The 13758-nt window shown below is 40.7% G+C and overlaps 1 protein-coding gene across 1 annotated transcript in view; it reads right to left on the bottom strand.

Annotated features, from left to right (window-relative positions):
- The window catches only part of HERPUD2 (HERPUD family member 2), a 268181-nt gene that overhangs the window by 80836 nt on the left and 173587 nt on the right, over positions 1-13758 (bottom strand). The window contains exon 6 of the mRNA XM_085607481.1: positions 10484-10588. Within this exon, the coding sequence (XP_085463607.1) occupies positions 10484-10588 (105 nt within the window). The remainder of the gene's footprint in view (positions 1-10483; positions 10589-13758) is intronic.

Raw genomic sequence — 13758 nt, 5'->3', positions numbered from 1 at the left:
CAAATCTGGGTGGGTAGAGACCAGTAGTGGGACCGGTTTCAGGAGAGTAGGGGGATGGAAAGTGGGGTAGGGGGCTGTTTGGTTTAAAAGCAACAAAGTTAGGTGGTTATGCCTATCTTATGATGTATAAATCCAAAATTACAGTAAAAACAATTGAAACTCAAGAAGCACAGCAGAAATAGCTGGATTTGGGAACTAGCACAAGGTAGCAATAGGGCGAGGGAATACACAGCATCTAAGGAATACACAATGTGAATCCTTATGCTTGGGACTGTACAACGACAGACTGTGGTGGTAGCCTCAATGGGGATGTGCTGGATAATGATGGTGGTCAGCGGCATTGTATCACTAAATGAAACAACCAAGTAGGAAAAAGTAAAATCACTTATTGAGATGGAAACCCACCGCCTGAAGAAGGATTAATCTTAGATGAACGCACTGTAAGAAAAATGAGTCTAGGTTGCCAGATTAGGCCTTCGGGATTACACCGCCAAAGAGGTGAATTCAGGGAGAAAATAAGATAATAAGTTCACAGATGTGGACTGGCATGGTCTACCTTGTTTAGCCTGTACAATATATGCATACCAATAGTTACGGAGTTACAAGGTGAGAATGGGAGGTGGTAGACAGCATCCAAAAGGTAGCCAGATTCACCCAAGAGCTAAACTAAAAACAAAGAATCCTTAGTTGTACAAAGCCAATATTCTACAGGGGAGTGTTTGCAGGTTCTTCCACATTAAATGTTTTCTATAATGTAGGTCAAATAGTGCATTTTAGAGCAGGATTTTTCAAACATATTGGCTAAAATGATAGAGTTTGCAGATAGTTCAGATTATGAACTAACAAAACGGCCCACTACGTCAGCTAATCAGGAGCATGCAACTTAAAAAATGATATACATGAAACAAAGCATTGATAGACGGCAGAAAAATACCTCTCTGCCACCTTTGTGATAGCGCATTAATATCTTTATAGTGGGCGACTGCACTTTGTAATAAACCTATAAATAAATGTTATGCCCATATGATGCACCAGTGCCCTAAGTGAACAAATGGGTACTCACAATTTATTGACCTAAACCATATAGTGCACCTCAGTATTTAAACACCCAAAGAGATCATGCATAAATATTGCACCATCAAGAAAATTGCAAAGCTCACACAAAGTACATCTATTGTGACACGCAACAGGCACACCTTCCCTCTTCCCTTTTTTTCCAGACATCGAAAAGGTGGTCATAGTGCTTCAGAGGCAGTTGGTGAACTTTCACAGAGATGAGGTGTAAACATTTACCACAAACTGAAATGGATGAACAAATTAAACAAAGCAGACATATTTGAAGCAGGGTTTGAGGGGCAGGTGGCTTACTCAATGATAAAAGATCTAAACGAAACAATCTTTCAAAAAGATCTAAACGAAAAAAAAGGGGGACAAACTATACATTTTACTGCGGGATTGCGCCCATTTTTTGGCTAAAATGTTTATGTTTAAGGGAAGTGCAAGAAATCTTCCAAAATGCTCATGCTTTGCAACGCAAAGCTAACCCTCCATTCCGGGATATTTTAAGGTCCTTCTGCACATGAAAACAGGAGACCCAACAGTGAACTTTGATGGCTTCAGAATCTCCCTAAAAGGAGGCCATAAATACACAGGTATAATAATACAGTTTAAACAAACCTTCGACTGCAATATTGCATGGCCTATCATTTCACAACAGAAATAGCATTGTTGCCAGTTTCTACGTTCTGCTTACTTTCATTTATTGTAAACTGCTTCATTCAAATACGTTTACAAACACATTTAATGAATGAGAATCTACTTGGAAGGAGCAGGGAGACAAATTACAGATTTTAAGGGTTGATAGAACAATTTTACAGATTCTGGTTTACAGTTTCGCACTTCAGTCAGGTCATAGAGGATCATGGCTTAGAAAGCAATAGTGCTGAAGGTATACAAATCTTGATCGATATAGCTAACAAAATGCTTCTGCACAAGTCATGACATAACATTCATGCAGCAGATTTCTCTGCTGGGGAACTGGTATCAGCAAGAAGTCTATTAACATGAAAATAAATGATCTCTCAAATATCAGCTTTGAAACAATGTTTTTAATCCAATCATTTTGGTCCCAAACAGTAACATGTTGGTTTCTGAAAATACACACATTTTCCTATTCAATGCAAACTTTTAATTTGGATAAATTAACTCAAACAAAAGCATGATATTCTCATTAAACATCATTTTAACCCAAACAAAACCCTTCATTTTTAGTAACCATTCATTCGTTCTCCAAATATCACCCTGTCGTTTTATCAAATACTCAAAGAGAAGTAAAGAATACAATGTACGCTCTTCAGATTTTATAGTTTTACATTTAAGAATATACCTGACCTTTATTTAGCCCTCACCAGGTCCAAACAGAAGACAAATTTAGCCGCAGGTGACAAACACAAAAATGTCTCTCTGAGATTATGCAAGAAAAAAGTGCACCTCGTGATTCAGTGACGTGAAATCCCATTAAGCAGCAATGACTTTAATTAATCACTTATCAATTAATCGTTTCCTTAGCTTGGCAGTATCTAATATTGTCCAGCAGGAACTCTGGCCCATTCCCTACAAGGATGCTAAATGTTTGCGGGCATTTGTATATGCACAGCATCTCAATGGGGATGAGACATGGACTTGGCCCTTCCAATCTGGATTCGTATCTTTTTCAGTCATTTAGTCATATATTTACTGTAGAGTTTTCGATCATTATCTTGTTGCATAACCCACTTTCAGCTACACATTAGCTGCTGGACAGGTGATCTCACTTTTTTCACTAGAATGCACTGGTATACAGAGGCATTCATGGTGGACTCAATAACTTAAGTGTCGAGGTCAGGTGAATGCAAAGCAGGCCAAAACATCTTAGGGATTCTTAGCCATCTTTAAAAGCATCATAGGTCTGGTCTTGGTGTGAATTTACGCAGACACCATTTCCAAGTTAGATTGGAAATTGTCTTGAACTTTCTCCATTTGTAAACAACCTTTGTCAGTATGGAATGATGGACTTTATATTTATTGGCAATATATGTCCAACTCTTCCCAGTCAGGAATGATTCTCTGGGATTGGGGAAAGTGTCTTGAACTAGGCATGTTATGTTACCACAGACCTGAATGCCTAAGACTAGACTGACAATGCATTTGATTTTTTATACAGCGGGTACCATCTACGGATGATCAAGTAATGATGTGCACCTGTTTGGCAGCATCTTCTTAAGTGATACAGAAGCAGTGTAGCTGAACTTTTCATACAAAGCTTCTGAATTTTGGCTTATTAAAAGAGGATAAAGTGACATTTGTGTGTGTTATTTTTGACTAGCTGAAATTCGTCTACTGTAAGGACTTGGTAAGGACAGGATGAAGGTCTAATATATATTAATACTTGAAACCACAATCTTAAGATGGTCCACTTTCTTTCTCACATCACTCTAAGATAGAGCAAGCAGTTCCACAATATTCAAGGGGCACCAATTTGGAGTCAATATGTAGCTTGATTTAATAACAATGGCACACATTTAAATGGCAGTCATGAAAATCAATGCCATCGCCTTCCAAACAGAAATCCAAGATACGTGTAAACTGGAGGATATAAATGAAAAGGGCAAGCCAAAAGTCAGTCTTCAGAAACATTTCCAAGGGAATCAGGATTTGATTGAAATTTCTGCTATTTAACCTGCTTAGTGGGGAAGAAGGGACATTCACGTCAGTATTTCATCTTTAAACTAAACGGAGGAAATCCCTCTTTGTAAGCACTTTGCCTTTTAGAAATCTCACCTCGAGCTGCTGAGTAACAGCTGGCCCAGCAGGCTGGAGATTTTATTTTTTAGTGTATGATTATCAGCACACATAGCGCACTGACGTCATCAGTAAAAAAAAAAAAAGGAGTAATTCAGCTCCTTTTACTTTCACAGTATTCGGTGCTCGAGAGCACAACTCATTCAAGCCTCCGAGAACAGATTGCAACAGGAGGGGTATCGCCGTAAAGGCGAGATGTTCCCCTATTCCAATGATACCTCTACCAAATGGATCCTTGCTTGGGGTTGTCGCAGGAGGGCAAGCCCAAGCAAGGAACAATCTACTAACCACCAGGGACGTCGAAAAGTGGGTGAGTGGCCTCTCGGGCATGGACAGTTGCTCTCCTCACCCACTACAGAGGGACAAAATACATTAGAAGCCAGGTGAGAATTATTATTATTTTTTTTTTTAAACAAATGGGGAAGAAGCTGGCTAATCCTGTAATCAGTCGTACTCTCCACCCATAATGGCCCTAGCAGTGAGTGTTTCTGCTCCACTCCGGGAGGCAGATTGTGGGGATTAGGGTTAGCCCCAAATTGCCCTCACTAAAGAGGAGGAGGGGGCAGAAACTGACCTCGATAATGGGAAGTGAACAGAAATCCCACTACGGCATTTTTATGTTTATGAAAAAGAAATAGGGTGGATGCATGGCCAGCAAAGGCACAGGAACATTCCTCCCACCCCTAAAGATCCCAACAGTATTTCTGCCCCCACCTGATACATTAGGTTATTGGTTTATCAAGAACAGCAATTAGCCAAGCATGTCCTAGCGCTAAAGGAAGAAAGCAAAGGGAGTTCAGAAACATTACTTGAACAACCACATCTTTATTTTGTTTTCTTAAGGCAACTGAGTTACTAAATAGGACAAGGGCTGACTTAAAACTGTAGCTTTCTGTATGCTAAGACCTGTGACCATATTAGCAGTCTACAAGTGCAAAAAACAGGAATGTTTCTAGACAGTGCATTTTTTCATACAGTGGAGAGGTCCAGAATGGAACACTGCACTGTGGATGATGCATACACATTCAAACTGTGCACGCATTTGCTTAGGAAGCCAGTGAAGCAGATTTAAAGCTGATGAGCTGGAAAAATATAGGTAACATTAACGACCAATCAAGCGGTTGAGTTCTGAATTGCCTGAAACCGGTGGCGGAGATACTTCAATATGCCACATACAGCGAATTACCATAATTCAGCTGGGACTTAATGAAAGAATGAACCAATGTTTTCCTAAGGTGGAAGAATCTTCCTCATCATCATAAGAAGATAGTAACCTGTGATTAGATTTATCGGTTTAGAAAAAGACAAACTGCAATCACAGACAGCCCAAATTCAAAACAGTTTCAGCAGGTACAGGTCAAAAGCCTAATTTGGCAGGCCACAAGGAGTTGTTCCAGTCAATTACTTGTAGACTTAAGAAGACAACCTCAGTCATGTCAAAGCTAAGTTTAAGGCAAATAGTTCTCATTCAGATGGCTACCTCACTAAAGCAGAAACAGAAGTAGACTTGAGTGCGTGTAGGATCTCTAGAGATAGCTGTGATTATTTGGGTGTCATTGGCTTACAAAGTTTTGTAGAGGCCAAATGATCGTACCAGTGTGGCAAGAGGAGTAACAGAATGATTAAATACTGTAGAGTTTAAGAAAGATCTCTGTGGGTCCCCAGAGTTAAGATTAGTAGGTTGAGCCGGAAAAGACGACCGAGAAGCAGAGTTCTGACAGAGAGGGAAGAACTTAACTAAACAAGTGTCTGTTTACAGATCCCAAGTCCAAACAGACAAGTGGGAAGAATGCAGTGGGAACCTTATCAAATGATTAAGAGTTTGCAGCCCCACCCTGGTCAAAAATAAGCCTAAAGCAGGCAAAGAAAGATGCCAGATTGGTTTCCGGGCAGTGATAAAGACGGAAGACGGACTGAAAAATCTGCAGCAGGTTGAATGCTTCCAAATAAAATAATACACACTAGACCCCATCTTCACCTCCAGTGACCGCATCAGGTACAGCCACAGCATAGAACTCACCTGGACCGACCACTCCACATCGCCAAATCACCAGCTCACAGATCTCTGCTCCCAGTTCTGCCCAACGATGACCCACTGCAGCTGGAGCAAAGTCTCAAAGGACACATGGATCAGTGCCCTCAACAACACCCAACCCATCTCGTCCAACAACTTAAAGTTTCTGACGTTCTCATCTAACAACTGGATCACCAACTGCAACGACTATGTCGCTCCTATCGGCAACAGCAGTAGAAGGTCCACCAAGCAGGCTAGCTGGTGCACTGAAGACCTCAGAACCACTAAACGACATTGTAACCAACTGGAAAGGAAATGGCGCACTAGCAATGACATGACCGACAAGGCTGCCTTCAAGACAGCCCTCAACTTTTACCACAGACAGTTGAGAGAAGCGAAGAAAAAAGCCTTAGCCTCGTGCATCAAATCAAGCTCCAAAAACAGCAAAGAACTCTTCAAAATCGTCAAGAAATTCTCCGACCCTTAAGCTGCAACAAACATAAACCCCTCACAGGAGCTCTGCAACAAACTTGCAAACTTCTTCCACAACATGATCACCAACATCTACAGAAGCTTCAAACCCCAGCCCAAGGCCACAGACTTCTTCAAGCAACACAACGACACTGCAACCACCACACACATCCGACTAACCGAATGGAGCCAGGTATGCCCACAGGACACCACCTCCATCATGAACTCGGTCCATTCAGGGGCCCCAACATAGATAACACTAGGAACCAAAAGACTGGCAACGCTACATCGACTCTATGAAGTTGGAGATAAGGCTGGGAAACTCCTGGCCTGGCTTAGTAAACAAGAAATGCAGCCCAGAAGGGTGAGGGAAATTGTAGACGACATAGGTGTAACACACACTTCGGACGTGCAAATCGCTAGTGCGTTTGCAGAATACTACAAGACATTCTTTGAGACACGCTCACACAGTAGTACTTCGGAGATAGAGGATTTCCTGGCAGCTATTTTGACCCCGGTGCTGGTGGACGAAGAATAGAAGGGGTTAGAGGCAGACTGGACAGAGATACAAGAGGCCGTGGCTAAGTTACGACATGGGAAAACCCAAGGTCCAAATGGTATATCTGATGAACTGTACAAATGGTGTATACACCTACTGGGCCTCCACCTACTAGGTCTCTACCAAGATGCATATTAGTATTGCATTAACCTCCATAATCTACAGACAACCACGATTGTGGCTGTACATAAGGGTGGCAAACCCCAAAACAGATGCAACTCATATCGCTTCATCTCCCTATTAAATACAGATGTCAAGATATTGGCTAAAGTCCTGACAACCCGCGTCTTGAAACATATTACAACTCTCATCCATGACGACCAGTCGTGATTCAAGCCAGGTCGCGCTAAATGCCAGAATTTTCGCAGGACACATAACTGGCAAATGAGGGCTAGGGGTGGTGATGTCCCACACATATTTGTCATTGGAAGCAGGAAAAGAGTTTGACGCAGTGTATTGGCCATTCCTGGACTGAACGTTAGAAAAATTTGGATTCGGACCAAAATTTAGGAGCTGGGTAGCACTATCATATAAGACACCAACTACTGTCATAAGAGTATATGGTAAACTGTCTTCAGACTTCCCCAATAGTCAGGAAACGAGGCAGCAGTGTACCTTTTCTCTACTTTTTGCACTTACACTGGAGTCCTTGGCATGTGTTATCCGCAGACATTTGGAGGTTCGCGGTTTCAAGATCACTTCCACTGATGATCCAAATGAAAAGATCTCCCTCTATGCAGATGATATTATTCTTTATGTCACAGACCCCGTGGCAACCATACCTGTCCTTTTCTGTGTTATAGAAGCATATGGGAGACACTCCGGGCATAATATCAATTGAAATAAGTCCACGTTGTACTGTCCCAGCCAGACAGTAATATGGGCGCCTCTGCTTGGGGATTTAAAGGTGGCTGCCAAAGGCTTTCATTATCTAGTTATTTTTAATCACTCCACATAGAGAGGTATGTAGACACTAATCTCGGAAAAGTGCTGTCAAAGTTTAAGGAAGACGCACAGAGATGGAAAGAGCTAACCCTCTCCCTGCTCGGGCAGGCATCCATTTTTAAAATGATTACCCTACTGCAACTTCTTTGCGCCATTCAACATACCTATCATCCACTCCCTCAGATGGTGTTTGCAGGACTGGATTGAGACATGCAGTCATTGCTATGGCAGGAAGGTCATCCTAGAATAGTGCCAAAGACGCCACAACGGAACCCTTACCATGGAGGAACAGCGCTGCAATATATAGAGGCTTATTACTTGGCTGCAAATTTGATCACAATTAATGAATGGGCACATACAACGCAGGAATTATAGGAACCCCACACTCATCTGCACTACATCTACAGAGGAAAGGGAGTTTCTGGACTGTTTCCCGCGACACAGGTAACCCTGGAAGAATGGGAAAGAATCACAAGATCAATGGTATGGACACAGAGGGTTACCAAGGCAACACCATTATGGAAAGGGGGGTGGTTCAAATAATTAGCCTCGGACTTGGTGGGTATCTCAACGATAGGTGACACTGTCGACAAAGGGGAACTTGAGTCTTGGCCGACTCTCTGTACTGAATATGGGCTACACTAGTCACAATTAATCAAGGATGAACAACTGCGCCATGCATGGCTAGCGGAGAGTGCAGACTTAACCAAATACGCACCACTGGAGGGGAGGTTACTAAAGGAAGAACTTACAAGCAAAGCAGTTCCTCTCACATATAAAACGATAAATAACATGCCAGATAACCTTGGGAGACTGCAAGAGAAATGAGAGAGGAATTTGGGAGCTGTGGAAGATGCGGACACCATGGGAGGCAGCCCTACCGCACTCTACAGAGGTAGCTATTAAAGCTAGACTGCCCCTCATTCAATACAAAATCTTGCACAGAATATACTGTAGTATGGGTTAACCACTCCCTATGTACAACGCTAAGTTAGCATAACCTCGTCGGCTGTTATAAAGCCAGCTTGCGGCTTTTGCTGCTTTTGCACGCGACACTGTTGTTACATGTTATTCATTCGAGAACTGCTGACTCGACTTTGCTTCACGTGAGAACCGTCTGTTGTTTAACATCCTTAACAGTGAGCAGTGACCTTGGTCTTTACACCGTGTAAAGAACGAGTCTGGGTCACTAGACGGTGCAAGTTGTTGTGTTCAGGTTGATCGTACCACTTCTTAGCCATAACATACATACAGCTGCCAATGCCTTAAAGACGAGTCCTTTAATATTGCAGAGCAGCATGTTTTCTGTTACATTCGAAACGAAGAGCTGTTGCAGGAGAGAGCCTTGCTGATCCTGTGATGCGATTCCACTAAGCTGATCTATAAGGTATGGGGTCCCCCATGCAAGCCTAAGAGACCTTCTTTTAGTCTAATAATAACTTATTAGTTGCTAGAGAAAGGAGGGTGGTCGCTTTCCACTGTCATTATTATGATTGCTCCTTTCATTTTCTATGGTATTGTAACAATGCGGATGGTTCTGATCTTGACCATTTGTCTGCTTGTGTTAGCCAAAGTACTGCATCTTAGGACGCGAGGTTTATAAAATAAACTCTTTAAACTTTACTGTGTCTTTGTTATCCTGTTGTGGACTGATATATAGCTACCAACGGGTATTTCGGATTCCCACCACTCCTGAGAGTATCTAAGTCGCTTGTTCTGAATTGTCTATACATTGGGACCGCCGAGCTAAATCTCGGATAACGAATGTGACACTAAGCTAGTCGGATAGGGGTTGTTGGTTCTGAGGGGAGTTTCTGGTACACCACAATTCTCTGAGGTCCTGGTTTCCTGCGCATAGTTCTGTGCATAAGCAGAATCCCTGCAACAATACTATGACACAAGATGGGTAGGGAGCAGACTCCATACTGCCTTTAATGTTGAGACGTCAAAGGAGATTTCTTTCATATATTATGGTTCTGTACCACTATCCAGGGTTAGGGGAGGGAAATCATTGAGGAGCTGGGTGCGACCATGAATGTGTCCTTACCTGCAGACCCCAGGTTTGTTCTCCTGGGAATTCAGAATTATGTTGATTTCACTAGGGCTCAACTTCTCTTCCGTTCCTTAAGTCTAGTGGTGGTGGCTAAGCACTATGTGGCTAGACGATAGGGTGTATCAGAGGGCCCTACGGTCCAGGAGTGGAGGAGGAAAATAGATCTTTACATGGCCGCCGAAGGTACCACGTATAATAGCAGGGGTTGCCCCCAAATATTTTGTAAGGTATGGCGTACTTGGATGCAATACTATGGGTTGGACCTATTGGACGATTCAAATGAGCCCATGTCATCTGTAAATATATACATTGATACTATCCCACAATGAAGTTGCCCTTAGATCTGAACCCAACATGTTGCAACTGAATTTATGTTGGGTTATGGAAGTGGAAAGTACTTTGTTTTTCCATTGTTTACTGATTTTATGTGGATTTATTGTAGCCAATGTAATGCCGTCCTTGATGAATATACCTTACGCGACCAATGTTCTTGTTGCGATGGCTGTATGCTTACGGTATTTATCACAGTTAAATAAAAAGATATTTTAAAAAATAGAAAAAAAACTATCTGGAAGACTAATAGAAAATTAAAGTGGCTTACTATTGCATATAGTACTGGCGTGCATACATTTGTTGCCACCACATCATGTGAAGGTGGTTAATTGCAGGATACTGATGAAGTCCAGGAGACTGCCCTCTGACAGACCTAAAATGTAATAAAGAGCATCAAAAACAGAGTTTGTACACAAAATGTGTTATTTTATTTTTAAACTAGCTAATACAAAGTTACAATAAAAACATATTAGGTATTGACAGAAACAAGCACTGGTAAAGTCAATATGTCTGGTCTTTATAATGAGAATGCAAGCTATTGGTTTTACCAATGCTTGTTCGTGCAGTATCCCCCCCTCCCCCCCCCCCCCCCCCCCCCCCGCCCAAAATTAAAAAGCATTTCAAAATATGGAGGAAAAGCAAATGAATCTTAAGATATCTCAGAACTGTACTTTGAACTTATTTTCAATCTTTATAAATGGGGCTGTTTATATTTCAAATACTTTATACTCATGAAATTCTGAGCAGAATTTACAAAGAATAAGGAAGTTTAAAAAATAAATTTTCCAAGGCCTAAATTACTTTCTAAATAACTCAGAACATGTTTGTCATTTGGTCCTCTGCAGTAGCTCAGGGATCAGATTTGTGGCCCTCCGGGGGACGAGAAGCATTCTTGTCAGTCATCCTAACTGCAACACTTATAGCAAGCATGAAGACAACCTTATCTACATAATAGACAAATATTGTGTGTTGTTGGGAATATACAGGTTATTCCTATTTATTTTTAATATCTAAATATATTTAACACCCTTATAGGAAAGCTTGAAGACTAATATGCATAGGTACTGGTACCTACCCTATAATCATCCCATATACAGAGATGTGTACATAATTATCTGTATACTTTGACATACAATAATATGTAAAGCATAAACACATTTATTGTTGTATATATATATATATATATATATATATATATATATATATATATATATATATATATATATATATATGAATATTCTTTCTAAAACAAGACCAATGAGATTTGTGCATCATAATAAAATGATTTTAGAAATGATGGAATGGTGCCTGATAAAAAATATTTATGTTTGGAACAGATTTTTACCAGCAAGAGCAAGGGACAGCCATGGGCACCAGCTTCGCCCCCAGTTATGCCAATTTACATCTAGGCTAGTGGGAGGCGCAGGTGCTCTGAGGTCCCGAACTGGAACATTGGATTACAAATGTACTGCTTTGTGTCAGGTTTATTGATGTTTTTGTGCTGTGGCAGGGCACAGAAGAGACTATGGAGTTCATCAATTACCTGAATGACAATAATTTAAACCTCAAATTTGAGGGACCGCATAGCAGAACATCTATTGATTTCCTAGATGTTAGAGTTACCATGAAAAATAATAGGCTGGAGTCTAGTATTTATCAGAAGCCTACGGCGGGCAACACAATTTTACCTGCGGGCAGTGCCCACCCTGCACCACTCTTCCGAAGTATAGCTTTTGGTGAGTTTCATAGGGCAAGAAAAACCTGTAGTAATTTTGAAGAGTATGCGAGAATAGAACATGAGATGACTAAACACTTCATGCAAAGAGGATACTCTAAGGAAATCCTTCATGCAGCATCCAAAAAGGCAAGGAAATTGAATAGGGACAAAATATTGGTCGTGGACCAGGGTCAAAACGGACTCGATAGTTCTCGCCTCGGTACCTACTCTAACCAGGAACACACTCGGCAACTCTGGGCATTAAGCTTGCCTCATCTCTACAACGGCCCCCCACAGACGCCGGGGATGCCTGGTTTCACCTTGGATATACCCAGAAAGGGACCATCTCAAAGGGAAAACCAGGACGGGTTCCCCAGCGGTCTTCAGCGCCAGGATACTCCATGGAGTCACAATGCGCTTTACAAGTACACCCACATTTACAAATGAGAAAGAAACCGAAGGACGGCCCCAAAACCCATAGATTCATAACTTATAATACAAGACACAATGAAAGTAGAGCTGTTCTGAGAAAACCCTGGTACCTCATCAAGGGGGATCCTGTGATAGGTCCGGAGAGGAGAAAATACCCTGAGATTACTAACAGAAAATCAAAGTCTCTCAGGGACGACCTGGTAAGCAGTGAATATCAATAAGTAGCTAGTAATCACACATGGCTTTTGGCGAAAGAGGGTTTTAAGAAGTGTTATAAATGCAAAGCCTGCCAACATGGAGAGAATATTGCAGATTTTAAAACACCTTTAAACAAAACCATAAAAATAAAAGGACATTTGACTTGTAAGTCAAGCTTTGTAATTTACATGCTGAAATGTCCATGTAAGAAAGTGTACGTAGGTAGTATCACCTTGCCAGCGCACAAGAGGATCTTGCAACATAGACAAGCTATCATTAATAAAGATAGAAGCTACCCTATTGCCAGACACTTTGAAAAAGAACATAAAAGTGACCCCAATTTGATGAGATATAGCTGTGTAGCTGAAATTCCAAAGAAAAGGAGGGGTGGCAACAAGCAGAAAGAACTCCGTAGATTAGAAACATATTTTATACTGGAGTTAGATAGCAAGGAGCCTAAAGGACTTAATATTGATGAGGACTTGTTTACATGTTTGTATGAATAATTATGAAGTTAAGCTACACAATCAAAGGAACAATCTTTTTAAAACTGTTGTTTATGAAATAATAAGGAGAATGACAAGGGACATATGCACTTTAATACTTAGCACTTTATGGCATTATGCACTAGCACTTTATTATGAAAAAGGATATGAATTTTAATATACCCCAAAAAAAAATTTAAAATGGTTTTCTTTGATATGAAATAAATCTTGGAGTAGCTTAAGAAAAATGCGTTAATAAAAACAAGAAAAAGAAAATAATAAATCTAAAATATTATAAGCACTAGCACTTTAGAAATAAGTGCTGAATAATACAAATTATAAGCACTATCACTTTAGAAATAGTACTGTGTTGTAAAAACAATAATCAAAAAAAGCACTATGCACTTTAATAAAGCCGTACTGATTACTGCTTAGTAGTGTGCCAAGCATAATGAGGGTGACCGAATTAATAGATAAATCGGCAATTGTTGTTGCATTGTTATAAAATAAATTTGAAATGTTTCAATTTATGTTGTAAAGTTGGGAATAGTGATGAATTATAGTGATGAATTACACTGTTGAATACATGAACTAATGCCTTTGTATATTGCACTTGCATGTAAATGGGCGAATTGAACGAGACTTAAAACATGTTATAAAATGGCGCCCATTTTAATACAATCAGGGGCTTAGATGTTCGGTGAATTGTCG

The sequence above is a fragment of the Triturus cristatus genome, chromosome 5_2, assembly GCF_964204655.1.
Source record: "Triturus cristatus chromosome 5_2, aTriCri1.1, whole genome shotgun sequence".
Classification (NCBI taxonomy): domain Eukaryota; kingdom Metazoa; phylum Chordata; class Amphibia; order Caudata; family Salamandridae; genus Triturus; species Triturus cristatus.
Note: the sequence above shows the minus strand (reverse complement) of the source record. Positions and strands in the feature narration are given on the sequence as shown.